The sequence below is a fragment of the Polypterus senegalus genome, chromosome 14 (genome assembly GCF_016835505.1).
Source record: "Polypterus senegalus isolate Bchr_013 chromosome 14, ASM1683550v1, whole genome shotgun sequence".
NCBI classification, from domain to species: Eukaryota; Metazoa; Chordata; class Cladistia; order Polypteriformes; family Polypteridae; genus Polypterus; species Polypterus senegalus.
This window is the reverse complement of record NC_053167.1, coordinates 53,039,313-53,059,195: the sequence shown is the minus strand read 5'-3', so window position 1 is coordinate 53,059,195 and position 19,883 is coordinate 53,039,313. Positions and strand designations below refer to the sequence as shown.

General features: G+C 38.5%; 1 protein-coding gene across 1 annotated transcript in view; it reads left to right on the top strand.

Moving 5' to 3' along the window:
- The window catches only part of znf512b (zinc finger protein 512B), an 89,144-nt gene that overhangs the window by 43,020 nt on the left and 26,241 nt on the right, over positions 1 to 19,883 (top strand). Inside the window, exons 5-6 of the mRNA XM_039734640.1 lie at positions 3,759 to 3,982; positions 6,942 to 7,013. Of these exons, the coding sequence (XP_039590574.1) occupies positions 3,759 to 3,982; positions 6,942 to 7,013 (296 nt within the window). The remainder of the gene's footprint in view (positions 1 to 3,758; positions 3,983 to 6,941; positions 7,014 to 19,883) is intronic.

Here is a 19,883-nt window from a genome sequence, read left to right as displayed (position 1 = left end):
ATTGTAGGTGAGCAAACTCCGCTTGGATGCCAGTCTCTGCGTCTTCCGTGTTTGATGCAAAATCATTCTTGCCTCCCACTGCTACCGTGTTCGATGCAGCATCGCACTCACCTCCCACTGCCAATTCGTTTTCATCTGGGTCCATATTGAGTCTCCATTCTGTGGAGGCTGTTGGTGCATGCAACAGTGTGGAAAAGTTTGCCAGCTGTCCCGGGTCTTCACTTGAAGATTCGTCCCCCAGCTCACTGGTCAACTCCAGTTTAATTTCAAACCCATTTCCTTGACTGACATTTTCTATGGCGAACCCCTCTCTATCCACTACAGGGTTAGGTGCTCTGCAGGTGGCCAAAACCTGTGGGAAGAGGGCATTCCTTTTTCCTATTTGGACTGCCATATCCAACACCTCACCCTGGCCACTCCTAACCTTAATGTTCTTCCCTTTAAATTTCAGAGGGAGTAATAGCTTTATCATTATGCTGCTACTGGAGTATCTGAATTTCCCCTTGGGATTAATAAAGTATCTATCTATCTATCTATCTATCTATCTATCTATCTATCTATCTATCTATCTATCTATCTATCTATCTATCTATCTATCTATCTATCTATCTATCGTCTCATATGTTTTAATGTCCCCATGGACACAGCGGATGTTTACTTTGTCTATGGCCTTATAAGGGGTCTGCTGAATTAAGTTACAGCGGACTACACAGAAGTCGCTACCAGAGTCCAACACTGCTGAGCATTCCTGTGCGGCCAACGTAATAGATATCTTAAAATTGTACTCCTTTAACATCTCAGGGTAAACTTGCGAGTTGCATACCTAGGCCAGTCCGATAGCCATTGTTTACACAAGTGAGAGGTGACACTCTTGAGCCAGATGTCTCAGGTGATCACAGTGAAATCAGCTGCATTTAGTTTGCACTATGGTGTCCATACTCAGGGTCTTCTAACCGTGGCACTGGCGACCCTGAAGGTTTGTGCTGGCTGGATCAAAATCGGGGTCAAGCCTGGGTAGCCATTGTTTCCAGGTGGCTTGTGCACCCTCTAGTCTGCAGGTCAGATCCAGCAGTGAGTGGACGTCATTCCATTGCATTTCATCACAAAGGCTCTCATCTGTCCCCGACAGAACTGTATCATTAGCAAGCTTCTCCACAATGCGCTCTAAAGGGTCTCTGCAGAACCACCTTTTAATCGGGTCCATTAAGCCCTGGATCTGTCCTCGTACAGGGCGATCCGAATCAGCCACAGCCACAGCTGAAACTGCTGCCCCTTGACCACTGGGCTCACAGCTGCGCGGAGGAGGATCTGTTGCTTCAGGTAGTCCTAACCATCAAGCTTTTACGGGAGAGAGATTCTGTACAGCTTGGAGGGCTTCTCCTGTTAAATACAGGGATAAAATAGCTGTGAAGGCTCCCCTGTCCCAGCGCATTAATTTTGCCATACATTCAAAGCAGAATAGGAAACACTCAGGGCCGTCTTCTGACACCATCTTTGGCAACACATCTTGTGGCCAGGCCAAGGCAGCAGAGGCCACTGGAGCCTCATCTTGCTCTGGGTTTTGCTGTATTTCTTGGGGATCCATCGGTGCAAGGAGCCCACTCCTGGTGTCATGTGACTTGGCTGTCTTGCACCCAGAAACACGAGAGAGAGAGAGAGAGAGAGAGAGAGACACACTGCTCAACTCAGATCTGCTTTAGTTGCAAGCTGCTGCAGTGTTGGGAGCTGGCGGTTTGCCCCGGCAACTGATAAACTTGAAACTTGTCTTCCACAGACACGGCGATCACACTTCGGGACATCTTCGGCATGTCGTCCCGTTAGAGGGAGTCCCAAAAGAGTTTAGAAACCTTACAATACATAGACTCGGCTGGGCTAACTGAACCCAGCCAGCCCTTCTGAATCTAAACTTCTTCATATATTGACTTTTACCGTGATAGTGGAGTAATCACCACAAGGTTTGTAGAAGAACACTATGCCTCAGTCCAGGGAAATTACAAGAGAGGTGAGGAAAAAATTAAAGAACAAACCAATCAGGAAAGGATTACAGAGCCAATTATGAGTCTCTGGGACTTGAACTGCACCACAGTGGGACCCATTATCTAAAAATGAAGAACATTTGGAACAGTTATGGATCTTCCTAGGCACAGCACAATGATTATTCATTCAAGAAGTCACAGAGGATCCCATAAGAACAGCTAATGATCTGCTGGCATGTCTAACCTCAGCTGAGGACAGTGTTAATAATCCCATAATAGAAAAAAGTTACTGAAGAATAATGGGATTCATACGAGAGTAGTAAGGCAGAAGAATCCTGTGCTATTCAAGAGAAACATCCGTGCTTATATCATGTTTACAAAGAAACACCTGGATTATCCCTAGGCATTTTGGAGGAATATTCTGTAGTCTGAAGAGTCTAAAATAGACCTCTTTGGAAGACGCAGGTTCCACAATGTCTGGCTTAAAGATAATACATCATTCAAAAATGAGAACTTTATATGTACAATTAAACATCAGGACGGTAGTTGTGATTGTGTGGATGATTTGCCACCTCAGAATGTGGTACTTTTTCAAAATATTTTAATGGAGAGTGTGCAGACATTTTTATGTGACCTGAAGTTGAAGTGTAATAGGGTTATACAGTGAACCAAAATACAAAAGCAAGTCTACAGCTGAATGACTCAAAAGAAAAAAAATGTAAGTTTTGAAGTGGTCCTGAACCCAATAGAGATGCTGTAGCCGGAATTGAAATGGAACAGTGTATGCTGACAGACTCACCCGTGCTTCTGAAATAAAGCAGTTCTGCAAAGAACAGTAGAATGAAATTTGTCAACAGTAATGTGAAAGACTGATATGAAATCATTTCTATATGTAATTACATATAAATATATACTAATATATATCATGTGAGTGAGTAGGGGGGGATAATTTTGCTTAAATAAAGTAAAGGTTGTTACCCGGATGGGTGTGGTAAAGCTGGGCGAGGAGCGGAGGAGGGCTTGTGCCTCCTCCAGACCTCAGAGCTGGGAAGGACAGGTTGTCACCGCCAGGGGACCCCAATACCTGGAGGACCCTGGACCTCAGGATGAGGTCGGTGGGAGATTGGAACACAGGAGCACATCCGGTGAAGGAGTGGGACTTGAGTCGGGTGGAAGAAGGATGAGGTCTCTGGAGGAGAGAAGGAGGCGGTCTGAAGAGAAAGACAGAGAGAGAGAAGGCATTGTTGTGTTGGCCTGGACTGTGGGGTATTGGGGCTTGTGAGCTGACTTCTGTAAAATGGAAACCCTCAATAAATGTGTGTGGGGTGATTACGTGTCTGCCTGTCTGTGGCCAGGTCATATTCCACAAGGTCTAAAGCCACTCTTTGTGTAAAATACCATCCTAACAAAATTTAACTCATCACTAACAACTCGTTAAATGTTGTGCTTATTCAGTCCATTATGCAGGCCACAGGTGAAGTTTCATCATGCAGTCATTCAACTGCTAGTTTCTTCTGTCAGTCATGGGAGCTATCATGCACCCCATACACCTTGCTTCCTCTTGTATCTTTTTTCTGATATTTTTGTACACTTTTATAAAGGAGTTTCAGCTTTGGTGATTTTGATGTTAATATTATATACATTTGTTCTTCGGTGCTCATTATAAATTTCTTGCAGATAGTGCTTTGAAGATTTGTTTTGTTATCAAATTGTAAAGTACAGATTTCATTTTTTGATCATACCAACAGTGAAAATGCCATTTTTATAATTTTGTCATTGTAGAGTTGCAGAAAAAGATCTTTCTCCAGTAAAAAACAAACTGAAGAAATCATGTGAAGTGCTGGAGCACTCTCAGAATGGAGAATACATCAGCCAAAATTCTGGTGCAAAACAAATGTCAAGTCAGACATCAGATTTTTCTAAGAAATCTCCACGCAGTGCCGATGTTGAGTCAGGTGGCTGGCCCACACAGTTTCCAGAGGAGGACCCTGAAAGAACAAAGCACAGTAAGATTATTATGCTTTGTAGACTAACTCAAGGACTTGATGCATTTCAAGCAAATAATAAATAAACTGCCCTCTGTCAGTGATCTTTATGATGAAATTGGAGTTACAGTTGAGTAGCTTTTATCTCTTTATGTACTTGTAAAAAGTACATGAATATTGATATTCACTTGTGACTAATACAGAATAGAAAAAGACTAAAAATGAAGTTGAACTGAAAACTGAATTAAGTAAATGTGCTAAATATCTTTTCTACGTTTTAAAGGCCAGTTTTACATACTCCTCACTACTTTTTCAACATTTACATTTTTTGAAGTTTTCAAGATAACCATCATTGCCTAATGCTGATGTCCTCTCTATGACAATGACATTGTGGGGCATTACACACATAATCAACACACTCAAATATGTGAGCTGCTCAAGATACCACACCAGAGGTTTATTCAGAAACAGCATCTCCTATTAATAATTTGTAACAATGCTGGGGCATGTAAATCTAAGGAAAGTATACAAGAAGATTGTTTTGGACAGTATCACTTCTAGTACACTTAATACACTCGTCACCAACTGGTGAATGAATGACTTTTTATCTGACAGTCTAATAATACATCAACAATAAAGAGAGAGGGTATTAAATCAAGAGGAAATAAAGCACATTAAATTATTGGCAGGAGGAATAAAATCCCAGTGAATTCTGCAAAGCCTGTTTATACATTTCTGTGAACCCTTATAGTACATGATTACAGTGCCTTCAATATGAGAGAAAAATGTTAATGATATAATCAAACTCAGTGATGACATGTGCTGTAAACAGCAAATGATGTGAAACGTCCATGGGAAAAAAAGAGAAATTTTTATTACTACTCAGATTGAAGCAGCAAAGGCCTGGGAATCACAATGGAACACGGCAGATTATTACCAATGTCAGTTCAGTTCTCAGCAAGAGTACCTTTATTGTCCAGTCCATGTATTCTCATTTTCATGATGTTTAGTTTGTTTGTGAGTATGCTCTAAAATTAGTTTCACTTGAAAAGGTTTGTGTGCTAGCGATAGCTGTTGGTAAAGAAAAGTGATTAGTTTTAATGTGGATTAGGGCACCACATATTTACAAATATGTTGTTATGGTGGGATTATAGGAAGTCAACAGGAAATTACAAAAGAAAAAAAAACTTGTACATCATAGATATATGAAATATATTTTTCAGGTTATCTGCATTGTCTCTTGTATTTCTTTGTAGGATACATCATTTTAGCAAGTTGAATAGTTCCTCTTGCTTTATAACAAGCATTCTTGAAGGGAGATAAGAAAGAGTATTCACAAATTGTGTTCACATTTTAGAAACATACATTCATTTATTCACCTAATTATTAATTCTCAAAGCTTGCTCATTCTAGTCATCTTGAAACCTAACTTAGAAACATATCCAAGGCCCTTTGGATTGCCAAACCACTGCATTATAAGAAACAAAACCGAGTACAATAAAGCATTCTTTTTCCTTTGTTAAAGATGAGACAGGAGAGACTAAAAAACAGTTTGGGACAGCCTCCCGTATAATTGATCCTGGTTGTAAGATGATTGAATTTGATTGAATTTTGTGTATAAGTATGTACAGGTTGGAGTCCAAAATAGAACTAACTGCTGAGGTTGAGGTGGTGGGTTTGTAAAGTGCGGCAGAAGAAGTGAGGTAATTATGACCAGAACCAGAAGTGACTTCATCGGGCTCGAGACCGAAAGGGGCATCTTCTGGACTTGACGTTATCAGGCTTGTGACCGGAAATGGCGTTGTTTTGACCAAAAGTGGCACCATCGGGCTCCTGACCAGAAGTAACATCATTGAGGCCAGGCGGAATTTCCCGTAATGGGTCTGCAGTGGAAAAAGAGAAAGGATCAGTGCACCTCGCCACCCTCTTGTCTGGTGTGGAATTACTTTCCTTCAAGCTCTTTAGCTGCCTTCCATGCACATGTGTGTGACACCTTTCACATAACTGAAAAGATAGTTTTGTTTTATCAGTAAGTTTATTTTATGTTATCTGTTTCAGAGTCAATTAGGTAAGTAAAACCACCACACATCAAACCAAGAAATTATTTCTTTTAATAATTCTTCAGCAGTAAAAGTGGTGTTGACAAAGTTCTACAGTTTGAAGGGTTATCCAGTTGGTCAGATAAAATAAAACATTGGTTTCCACATTTCACCTATGCAGTTGGCAAGAGGCAATTATCTAATTTGAGGCATGACATCACAGTGGCCACAGCTCTGCTGGCCTGGTTTTGAGTCCTAGCCTTTTTACGGTCTATTTACTGTTTCTAACTTCTGCAGTGCTTGCATGTGTTTACTCATTGCACTCTGGTTTTTTGTCATCCCAAAGACTTCCATACTTGATTAACTGGTCTCTCTAAGTTAGCTGAATAGTTTGTTTCTTGTATCCCATCCTCTGCTGGCTCCCGTCTTTACAAATGTGGAAAATGGTAGATGGATTTTTTGTTTATTTTTTTTAAAACATTCTTAAGACATATTTGCCTGCCTATATGTTATTTAACACTTTACATGTCATCACTAGACACAAAAATATAAAGTTTTTTTCTTACTTACACATTTTGAAATAACTCAGTTAATTTCAAGAAAAATCACTGTTAGCATTCCATCTGCCTCTTCAACATATAAGAGCGCAAATCACTTTCCCCTATTGCATAGTGATGTCTGCAACTGTGAAAGGTTGTTCCAAACATTAAGACTTAATCTGAAGCATTGAGATTTGAAACTGCAAGATTTTGCCTTTCTTTACAACTTGTCAGATCCCACATCTGAAACCAAAAATGAGGTGTTTAGAAATTGACTGGAGCTCATGATCCAGTGGTATTTTCCATGTAATACTGTAATGATTATGATATATTTATTGATAACTTTTTTTGTATTTTTCCATGTTGGCTTGACCTGACCATTTCAATCTTCACTTGAGCCAGGAAGAAAACAGAAGACTCCAAAAAAATTCACAGGCGAGCAGCCTTCTATTTCAGGAACGTTTGGCTTGAAAGGTAATCTTTAATTTCTTGAAAATATGTTGTTAAAATAATATTATTTAATTATGTTAACGCCTACTGTATATTAACAGGCTTGATGTTTAGAAAATATTCAGCATTTTTGACTGTAAAACTTCATAATATTTATTCATTTGATTTGGGCAGCATTGCTATTGAAGCATTTTCTTCTCAATTTTATTCTTTGGATGCTGTTCTGGAAGACTAAAATAGCTTGATTACACTAATATTTTGCATATGTTCAGCTGCACCGTAATAGTATAACATATTTTATGACATATTCTAGTGTTATGTGGCTCTCTCACTCAAGATTAAAACTCGCTAACCACCGCGTCACTCATCTAAGATACGTAAAGTATAAGCCATTTCATAGTGGTATAACTTCATTGCAAAAGGTAATTCCTCGTGTCTGTTCTGCTGAGTAACTATTGACATGGTTGTCTGTTTGTAAACTTTATGCATAGATGTATCACTGAGCTTAGTGAGACATGACTACTCTATTAATGGATATTGGGATGGCGTTATACAGCTCTGTTAGGTACAAGGCACCCCACTAATGAACATTTCAAATGGCAGTATTAAACCGCTCCATGCAAGTCTGAATATCATGCTGTATGAGCTCTAAGGTGTTTTTATTATATTATGTTGCCTAGTTAATGTGAGATTTTTTTGCACTGATTGGTGTAATAAAGTCTGCTTTATTCACGAGGTCTCAGGTGGAACTATTGCACAGTTTATGTGGATAAAAGTAATTGTTTTTAGCTTTTTCCATTACAAGCATGTTCCACTTCAGTTTTACATTGTGTTGTTCATGGCTACCTTGATCAAAGTCATTGCACTCTTAAAGATAAAATGTTATATGCCAGTGAACTGAAAATGGTTTTGCTTCTCTGTCCACGTGCTTTCTTTCAGATAATTATTGTCAATACCAGAATGGATAGGTGGTTACTTTAAAATAAAAAAAACTTGATTAACTGTTATCACTCAGTGAGATATATCACTTTGTAGTTAATGTAAGGCAGTGAACTGCATCTTGTACTTGCCAAGCATTCAAGTATTTGTCTATATTTTAATTACAAATTGTCAACTGTGACAGATTAAGGGCTTCCTCGCACCCTTGTACCCTCAGACCACACGTCAGACACCAGATAAAAGTCCAATTATTATTTATTATAATAATTATGTGCACAAAGCACGCTCCGATCCAACAATTCTCTAATAAACCAACAATAATAACAAATAACCAATCCTCCAAACTCCCAGACGCTTAGCCACCCTGCCTCCCAACTCAGCTCGTTGTCTGGGAGTTCCCATAGTCCTTTTAGATAGATAGATAGATACTTAGATAGATAGGGGAAATTCACATAATCCAGCAGCAGTATACTGATACAAAGAAACAATATTAAATTAAATAGTAATAAAAATGAAAAGAATTAAAATAAAATTAATGTTCGCATTTACTCCCCCGGGTGGAATTGAAGAGTCGCATAGTGTGGGGGAGGAACGATCTCCTCAGTCTGTCAGTGGAGCTGGACAGTGACAAAAGTCTGTCACTGAAGCTACTCCTCTGCCTGGAGATGACACTGTATACACTGTATGTATACTCCCTGACCCGGAGGTGTTTCTGCCCAACAGTCCACAAGTCTTTATTCCTTCCGGGTCAGGCTAAATAGTCCTTTTCTTCAACCCGGAAGTCCGTCGCTCTTCCTATGACGAACCTCCGGGTCACAGGGCACGAAGAAGCCCTCGGTCCTCCCTGCAGCTCCCTCCTGTGGCCCCCATGGCATCCAGCAGGGCTGTGCATAAAAACCACATTGTCCATGATGCCCTGCTGGTCTTCTGGGGACCTCCATGCTGCAAGGAGGGCTCCACCTGGCGGCTTGGGGGTATTGGCTGGGATGAATGGCCGGCCATATCTTACACAACTTAAAACAAAAAAATTGGGATTTACTGATCGTATGGAAATATTTCGACATGTTTATAATGAGGACCCTTCTGAATTTCTGTGTATATTGGTGTCATTTTAGATTAATCTCTTAATTGCTTTGGAGAACCTTGTGCTAATTCTGTTGGAAATGGGAGCAATTACTAGGAAAATAAGAATAGTTTGTTCATAGTATGTATCATAATTTTTGTTCATTCTTAATTTTTCCAATTCTGCTCTAGTAAAAAGGTATAACATTCATATTTCCAAAGAATCATTTTTACAGTAAAAAATTTAATCAACAGCTAGAATTGCAAATTTCATATATTTTCTTTCCCCAAGACACTATATTTTATTATAGTTTCAAGAATATTTCTGAAATAATGCAAACAATTTTTAAATAATATAGTTGCACATGGAATAGTTAAAATAAGTTCTGGAAAAGTCCTAATTTGTTTAACTTTAGATAACAAAGACACAATAATCATTAACAACTTGACAATGCATTCAAGTGTGAAAATTGCATAAATGTATTTCCATGCACATTTATGCACTCATCAATATGAACTTATTCATATTAAGATATATGTTGTAGGTCCTGGTTTGGATTACCCAGATCCTTACTGTTTGAAAAGTCATTATATATATTCAGTTTTTTTTGTAATTGCATAAATGTATTTCCATGCACATTTATGCACTCATCAATATGAACTTATTCATATTTTAAGATATATGTTGTAGGTCCTGGTTTGGATTACCCAGATCCTTACTGTTTGAAAAGTCATTATATATATTCAGTTTTTTTTGTTTACTTCCTCTAACAATGGTGTAAATGTGAAGTTACCCACAACACCACCTTTGACTTTCCAAAGCTGCTATAAAAGTGTGCTAACTACAGATCATCACCATTAGTTCTATCTGTCTGTCTTTCTATAACACTTTGTCAGTGAACAGAAAAGTTAAAAATCACAAAACAAAGAATATACATATTTGGTAGTAGAAAATAACAGTATTTTGAAAACTACATTAGAAATTGTGGACTTTTAAGACCACATCCCCTTACTGTTAAAGCCAGCACATTTTAATTTATATGAACATCAGACATGTATGTGTATGTCACACTGTTGCTAAGCTGTAAGAATATAATAAGATGGTAAAATATGTCTGTTATTGAGGGAACTGATAGGAGCAACTGAGTGGCATGAAGTTGTCTTTTACTTAAATTGAATTCAATTTGTCAAAGACTATTTCAGCAAGAAGTCCTATACTTGACTCACCAGGGGCCTCATGTATAACGTTGTGTGTAGAATTTACACTAATATACACAGTATATTAGTATACACAGAAAAATTCAGATACATAAAACTGTGCATAAGCAAACTTCCATGCACTTCCCCTTTATAAATACTAATAAACATGAATTTTAACACACATGCATGTGCCTACTGCTCCACCCCGCATCCTCCCAGAAGTTTGCATATTTGAATATGCAAATCAATATACATAGCCCCTTCCTTTCAGTGTTTTTTTTAAAGATGATGGTAAAAGCACGTATAAAAATGAAGATCTCTCCAAATGCGAAGTGGAGGTCCTGCTCAGTGAATTGGAGGCAAGGAAAAACATGCAATTTGGTGGCTTAGTCTGAGCAACAAAAGAAAACTGATGAAATGGCACTCAAGATTTCAAGTTCAGGAAATTGCACAATGCCCAAAATAAAAATAGAAGTGGTTGGGTGTCAAAGTCGACGTGAAAAGGCAAGTGTCTGAGTGTTAAACGGAAACATATTAGGGCCACAGAGAAGAAGAAAAAAAATAGGGACGCTGAAGAAAAAAGGTCAATGTCGAGATTCAAGTCAAAATGTCAACTTTAATCTCAAAATTTCCACTTTAATCTCATATTTTATTTTGTCATTAAAGTAGAATGTCATAAACTTCATCTTAAAATCAGTACTTAATTTACTAGAATTTCTCAAATCCCTTCGTAACTAAAGTAGCACATTAAATGCTTCGTATTCTTTGTGTTCCCGACCTAGTCGTTAAATGCTATGTGCTTCTTAAATGGGCTTTCTCTTAAGCCAACAGCAGGCAGTGTTCGCCACAGAGAATACATTACATTCATGCAAATGGTTCAGAAAGTAGTTCAAGTTGTGCAATATTACAGTTGTAGTGTAACATTTTAGAATACTAAGGTGTATAATTTTCATGATGAAATGCATTAAAGCATGTATTAAACATGTGATGTGGGAGCGCGGTGGCACAGTAGTAGCAATGACCTGGCTCCCCATCCAGGGATTTTTCCTGCCTCACAAGATGTTTGCTATGATGCATGAGACCCTGGATGAAATTATTTATTGTAGCAATACTGTCTTTGTCAAACATACCAACCCCCAATTCCTTTCCTTCCCATTTTCTTTCTCCACGTGACCAATCGCCACACCATCAGCATTTGTAATAAATGTAAAACCAGCTGTAAGCTTAGAACAGCTATTCTTCAAAACTTTTAAGGAACATCGAAAAATCTTTGTTATACATGTTTAAATATTCGATTCATTCAGAGTCATGCCAGTCCCAGCAAGGCAGGAACAATCTCTGGACGGGGAGCCAGCTCATTGCTACTGATGCACCACCGTACCCCCACATGTTTAATTATTAACAGTGTACATTATTTAAATTAAGTTAATAATTTATCTGTAAAATGTAATATATATACTTTAAAGCATTTCATCATAAAAATTACATCAAGTATATGTTCTGGTATTCTAACAGCACACAGCTCCAAGAGGATATCTCTTGGAAATCTAAATTGACTTAGAAGACAATCATAATCTTACTGTAAATGCACACTCTATTGCATTGAATTGAATTCCTTTATTGTCATTGTTTGGTACAGTGAGATTCAATGTGCAGCTCCACTATAAACTTACTTGCCTATAAAATGATGATAATAATAATAATAATATAAAAAAAAAAATACTGTATTTAACCGTAATACATATACATATAGTGCAGAGTGCATATTATTCATAAAGTGGCTAAGGTTGTGCAAAATATTACAGTTGTAGTGCAGGTTTACAGTGAGGTAATTGTAATTATAAGTACAAACCGTTCTACCCAGAGCACTTGATGGACTGATTGAGTGCATTTGTAGCTTTTGGGATGAAACTGTTTCTGAGCATCGGGATCCATGCAGGAAAGGTGCTGAAGCATTTGCCAGATGAGAGAAGTTCAAATTGACTGCGGCATGGGGTGAGTGTAATCCATGGAGATGCTGGTGGCTTTCCTTAGGCAGCATGTGCTATTAATGTCCTCCACGGTTGGAAGCTGTACCCCGATAATCCTCTGCGCTCTCGACACAACTCACTGTTCAGAAGCTATGAAACCACAAACGGATACAATGGGTTAAAATACTCTCAATGGTGGTGTAAGAGTAACAACACTAAAGCAGCTATGGTATTTGGAATAGTTAGACCATTCTGTGCACCATTATATTGTTACAGAATGATTAAAATAAATTGCCTTAAATTTGTAAACAACATGTTATTAATATTGGTGTATTTGACACAGCCCGTGTCATGGATGTGAATCTTAAAAAGAAAGGGAAATGACACAAACAGTAGCTCTGATTTGATGCTGGGTGCCGCCAGTTTGCAAAACCATATGCATGGTTTAAGGCAGCCGTTAAAATGTGTGTGGCTTTACACCAAGTTTAGTTTTTATGCATCTCAAAGTAAGCGTGTAAACAGTTATACACATAATATAATACAGCGTACGCACCGTTTATACATCAGGCCCCAGGTGACTAGTTAAGTAGCACAGAGATAGAATACAGAAAAGCTTTTCTTTTTTTATACGTACTGTTTTATTAAACCAAATGTTAGGAAATTAGTTTCAATTATGTATTTATTATGTCTTAAAATTGATTGAAAAATTCTTAAAACATTTTTAAAAAATTGAAAATATCTATTTTTGATACACCAATATACTTTGAGTTTGCTTACATTTCTTAAGGCATATTATTCATTAAGACTGGGCTTAGTGTTTTCTGTTAAAACAACAAAGATGAAAATATTTTAGATGAAAATTCATTAAATATAAATGTTAATAATATAGCTGTATGTTAGCCTTTTGAGTTGCATGATAATTACAGATGATTTAAGTGGATTATTTAGCTATGTCTTATTAACCCTAGGGCAGGGTGACCAGAAATACGACAATTTCTTTTTCTGAAATTCTGTTGCATTAAACAGGCATAAAATACTTTTATTATCTTCTAATATATAAAACAGAGTTGTATGTATGTATGTGTGTATGTATGTTTGTTTGCCCGCCATACAGATCTGCATCGGGCGTCCAATCGGCACCAAACTGGGGCTATTTTGTGACCAGGAGGAGATCATGGGGTATATTTGGCTGTGAAAAAAGTTCGTGGTGAAGCGCAGGGCACCTTTTCACCGACACAACTTTCGGCACATCTCCCCGTACTTCTCGTTCACTGGCGCCATCTAGCGGCAGCTTTGGTCTCTGTGCGTCGCTCTTTACCCATGTTTTTTTAAATTGCCAAGAGATGGCGCAAGTGTCCCAAGTATCAGAAGGCCAACTGCTTTGATTGGGTGAAGTGGAACTGCCGTTTGGATGTAAAACGTGAACGACCCAGTGCATTTGACCGGCTCACACACCCGCGTTTCAGCGGGTCACACCCCCACACGCACTGATACCGCGGTATTTCAATCGCCAATGTCCGTTATATGCAAGCACGTTTGAACAGAGACTTGCCTTAAAAACACAGCATCCTTCCCCCACCATTTTCCCCAGACGCAGCACCAGTTGTATGTCACTTCTCTCTGTAGTTATCATCGTCAACATCCGTTAGATGGCAGCACAGTTCAATAAAACGCTTTCCGACATATTGTAAATAACGTAAATCAATCTCACTGTGGTCCTTATTCCATACGTGATACCATGTAACACATTATAATTGTCTTGCTTTTCACTAATATACCAAAGCCACCGAAAAAAAGACATAGAGTTTGAAGGTCCACTTCAGATGCCACAAGAAAGTCTATTTCAAAGTCGTCTGAAACGCCACAGCAGGCACAATCCAGAGTGGAGGAACTTACAATAAAATTTGAATCAGAAAACTGTTCTATTTCTTTGTTCTGTTTCTTTCATTTGGGAAATTCACCGGTTATACACTCCGGGGCAACGCCAGGTACTCTGCTAGGCTAATATATAAAGCAGAGTCGATGTATGTGTGTATGTATGTATGTTTGTTTGTCCGCCATACAAATCTGTACCGGGCGTCCGATCACCACCAAACTGGGCATGGGACTCCTTTGTGACCAAGAGAAGGTCATGGGGTATGTTTGGTTCGGAAAAATGTTTGTGGTGAACCGGAGGGAATCTTTTCACAGACACAACGTTCGGCACACATCCCCGTACGTAAGATGGCTGCACGTTGCAACAGAACTTCACCGTGGTGCCATCTAGCAGCAGCTTTGGTCCTTGTGCGTCGCTGTTTACCCATGTTTCTTTAAATTGCCGAGAGATGGCGGAAGTGTCCAAGTATGAGAAGGTCGACTGCTTTGATCAGGTGAAGGGGAACTGCCGTATCGATGTAAAATGTGAATGACCCAGTATGCGTGACCGGCTGACACACCCAATTTTCCGCGAGTCACACTCCCATACACACTAATAGTGCTGTATTTCATTCGCCAATGACTGTTATATGGCAGCACGTTTGAACAGAGACTCGTCTTAAAAAGACAGCATCCTTCCCCCGCCATTGTACACACACGGAGCAGAGGTTGTATGTCACCTCTCTCTGTAGTTACCATTGCCAACATCCGTTAGATAGCAGCACGGTTCAACACAGACGCCCCTTACTGTGTAATACCACTCGCCTTTGTGTCAAGACTCTCTATCCAAATATTATTGAAGCAACTATCATGACATGGTGCGCAAGACGTAAAGATGTTTTCATACCAAAAATACTGCTGATTCCAAATGATTTACCCTTTGATTTCAAACTGCTCCAATTTCCTGTACGTTTAGCTTTTGCTATGTCAATTAATAAGGCTCAGGGGCAATCACTTCAACTTGCAGGCATCAATTTCGAAAATCCATGCTTTTAACACGGACAACTCTACGTAGCATGTTCTACAGTGGGCAAACCTCACAATTTGTTCATTTTCTCACCACAAGGGAAAACAAAAAATATAGTGTATCCAAAGGCTCTGGAATGAGCATTTATATTACCTATTACAATGAAATGTGAATCACAAAACTGTTTCTATATTGTTTCTTTCATTTTAGAATAATAATTTTTGGAATAATTATAAAATTATTAATTATAAAACGTGAACAACTCAGTAAATGTGACCTGCTGACATCACTGGCGCCATCTAGCGGCAGCTTTGGTCTCTGTGCGTCGCTCAGATGTTTTTTTAAATTGCCAAGAGATGGCGCAAGTGTCCCAAGTATCAGAAGGCCGACTGCTTTGATTGGGTGAAGTGGAACTGCCGTTTGGATGTAAAACGTGAACGACCCAGTGCGTTTGACCGGCTCACACACCCGCGTTTCAGCGGGTCAAACACTCCCACACGCACTGATAGTGCTGTATTTCATTCGCCAACGTCCGTTATATAGCAGCACGTTTGAACAGAGACTCACCTTAAAAACACAGCATCCTTCCTCCGCCATTTTCCACACATGCAGCAGCGGTTATATGTCACTTCTCTCTGTACTTACCATCGCCAACATCTGTTAGATATCAGCACGGTTCAACACAGACGGTCCTTACTGTGTAATACAGTATTTCTGAAGCAACGATCATGACACGTTGCGCAAGACGTAAAGATGTTTTCATACCAAGAATACCGCTGATTCCAAATTTCAAACTGCTCTAATTTCCTGTTTGTTTGGCTTTTGCTGTGTCAATTAATAAGGCTCAAGGACAATCACTACAAGTTTCAGGCATCAATTTCGAAAATCCATGCTTTTCACATGGACAACTCTACGTAGCATGTTCTACAGTTGGCAATCCTCAGAATTTGTTCATTTTCTCACCACAAGGGAAAACAAAAATATAGTGTATCCCAAGAGAAAACTTTTTTTCTATTTCTGTATTCTGTTTCTTTCATTTCGGAAATTCACCGGTTATAGATTTCCAGGCAACGCCGGGTACTCCTGCTAGTGTTATTATAAAAGAGATGTTGTTTCAAACAAGTAAAAAATTAAGTCTATAAACTTTAATGAACAAAGCAATCAAACGTACACTTTAATGAAGAAAATGGTAAAATGTACATAATGGTAATTGAGCTTTTTTTGAAAAATTCTATATAGAATAAGGATTTTTTGATTAATTACATTTTGTTATAGCAATTTACTTTTATTGTAAACTAGCAAAATACCCGCGCTTCGCAGCGGAGAAGTAGTGTGTTAAAGAAGCAATGAAAAAGAAAAGGAAACATTTTGAAAATAACGTAACATGATTGTCAATGTAATTGTTTTGTCACTGTTGTGAGTGATGAGTGTTGTTGTCATATATATATATATATATATATATATATATATATATATATACACACACACACATAAACATATATATATATACATATCTATACATATACACATATATACATATATATATATATATATATACATACATATACATACACACATATATATACACACAAATACATATATATATATATATATATACATACACACACACATATATAAACATATATATACATATACATACATATCTACATATATACACACACAGCTATTTCGGATCAGTGCAATACGCTGCTTGTTAAAATGGATAACTCCCGCTCTTACGTGCAAGTCTGCGTGGATATTATGAACTATCGTATTTGTTCAAGTTCTATTTAAATTTTAAATAGAAGGAATTTTTATTTAGTCGACAGAAATATCTTTGGTAGGAATGGTAAAAACAGACAGGAATATTATTCCTGAATAAATCAACTCAAACCTTAAACAACTTATAATATTTTGCTCTCCATAAAAATATATCCTGTCTAAATTATACAAGTTAGAAATAAAGTAAACATTAAAAGAACAAACATTCAAATTTCTTTACTCTTATGTAAATTTTATATAAAAATAAACTTAGATTTTAAATATCCCAAAAGATTTTGCTCTCCATAAAAATATATCCTGTCAAAATTATACAAATTCAAATATGAACATGCTGCATAACAAAACCTGGAAATATAAATAAAATGTGTTCCTTTCAGCAATAACAAATCAAATCATTCAGTTGTCTTTGCTCATATGTCATTTTAGAGCTGGACGCCTGGCATCTTTTTGGCAACAAGTTTGTTTATGTTTGGTGTGAGGTTCTGTGTTGTGGAGATTCTCAGGATGGATTGCAGGTGCTCATCAGTGAGGCGACTCCTGTGTGCTGTTTTGTTAGTCTTTATCACTGAGAAGAGCTTCTCACACAGATATGTGCTACCAAACATGCACAAGGTTCGAGCCGCATGTAGACGGACTTTTTTTGTTCTTCAAAGTCACCAAAGCGCCGTGCAAACTCAGTGCGCTCAGTTTATCAGCAAAGTGCGATTTGGGAACACCGTAGTGACGACTTGGTTTAACATTACTTGGCAACAGGGAAAGTGGGGCAAATTGCACTGGTGCATTTGTGTCTCCCATAAAAGCAGCTTCACTTGAAATCACTTTGTGATTGTGCACGGGTAAAAACGTCCGCTGAAGTGTCAGATTCTTATTTAATTATTCTGCTTTCTGTATCTTCTGCATTGCATTCAGGTTACCCTGATGTTTTGTCTCATAGTGCCGTCTTAGATTAAATTCTGTAATTACAGCCACATTAGCTCCACAAATGAGACACACGGGTTCAGTAAACATATACTCAGCCTCCCATCGGTTTTAAAGGCTCTATTTTCAGAATCAACTTTTCTCTCAGCATCGTGTGAGCTAGCTTCGCAATAACTTGCAGCATCATAAGCTAGACTTGATTAACGCGTAAGTTACGGCAAGGCAGCTGAAGCGCTGCATTATGGGATCTGTAGTTTATTGTGTTACCAGCGCTTCATATACCCGGCCATTAATAACAATAATACAGTATATAAAATGATCTCGCGGGCGGATATAATTACGCGCGGGCGGATGTGGCCCGTGGCCCTTGAGTTTGACACATATGGACTAAATAGAACTTGAAAAGATATATTTTTCAAATGTGATCGCGCAATTCAGATAGAGTTGACGCCAAGACTACAGCCTGCATCCTCCCTCGCTCTTACTTTTTTACCGTTCATCTAATGAATACACTGAGTATGGCTTTACCAAAACAATCATTGATGGCGAATAAAGTATCCATTATTCGAGTATGTAGATCGGGATATATATATACATATATATATACCCGCGTATCGCAGCGGAGAAGTAGTGTGTTAAAAAAGCTAGAAAAAGAAAAGGGAACATTTTAAAAATAGCGTAACATGACTGTCAATATACAGTATTTGTTTTGTGAGTGTTACTGAGTGTTGCTGTCATCAAGGATTTGATTATCATTATTTCTTTCAATCAGGTTCGTATTTGTAGGATGTGTTGTGTTCAAGTTACATTCCGTGTTTGTCAATCGTTGTAAAGATGACAGGTTTCATTCATCGATTCGTTTCTTACTGCATCAATAAACAGCTCGTCTTCTTCTTTATCTGAGACCTGACACACTGCATGCACGGGTTTTTTTACACTGTCTTCCTTTAGCGGGACATTGACTTTTTCCACCGTGTGCTTTGTTTCCGCAGTAGCTGGATTTATGAATATGCTTATCAGGCGCTTCATATTTTTTGCTGCCTTTTCAATTGTGTAATTCGGTTTTGTTCAGCTCTTTGGAACTGTTGCTTTTATCTGTGCACTGCGCCAGTTCACGTGAGCCACGGTGTACATGCATCGAAGGTTCCCAGCTGTGCTGGTGCCATCTCGTGCTATGTCCATGGCTGTATTTAATGTTACCTTAGTCCTGGCACTTAAAACTTTCTCTCGCAGTTTCGCTGAGTTTGTGTCAAACACCACCCTGACCATCTCATCTTCCTCTCCATAAGCACAGTCCTTCACCCGTGAATATTTAGTGGGAGTTTGCTATTGGATTGCCGCTGACGGACGGCCTTATATGGGCAGGCACTAAATTACAAACGCCAGCAACAGCCTGTCTATGAATTTAATTTAAAGTGTAGGTTTACATCGTGCTTTGTTTCCGAAGTAGCAGAACTCATGAATATGGTTGTATATGTCACCGCCGCTTCTTATTGTTTAGCTGCCTTCTCAATTATATAATGCATGTTTTCTTCAGCGCTTTTTGGAGGTCTTCCTGGTTTTCTATGTACTGCGTGATTACGTGGGAGGCGTGATGATGTCACACGAAACTCTGCCCCACGGCGTTCAAGCTCATCTCCATTACAGTAAATGGAGAAAAACAGCTTCCAGTTATGACCATTACGCGTAGAATTTCGATATAAAACCTGCCCAACTTTTGTAAGGAAGCTGTAAGGAATGAACCTGCCAAATTTCAGCCTTCCACCCACACGGGAAGTTGGAGAATTAGTGATTGAGTGAGTGAGTGAGTGAGTGAGTGAGTGAGTGAGGGCTTTGCCTTTTATTAGTATAGATGCTAAGAATTTTAGATTTCCAAGCAAAAGGCAGGAAGTGTGCATTAGTGGTAAAGTCTTTGGACTTCAAACCTTGAGGTTGTGGGTTTCAATCCCACTACTGTAACCCTATGAACATGAACACATCATTCAAATGCCTGTGCTCCAGCTGGAAAAACAAAAATAATTGTACCCAATTGCATTTCTGTAAAGTTGGAAATCACCTTCGATAAAGGCATCTGCTAAGTAATAATAATGACTTAAATTAAAATTCTGATGCTATAAAGTGCCTTGTATGAAAAAGCATACA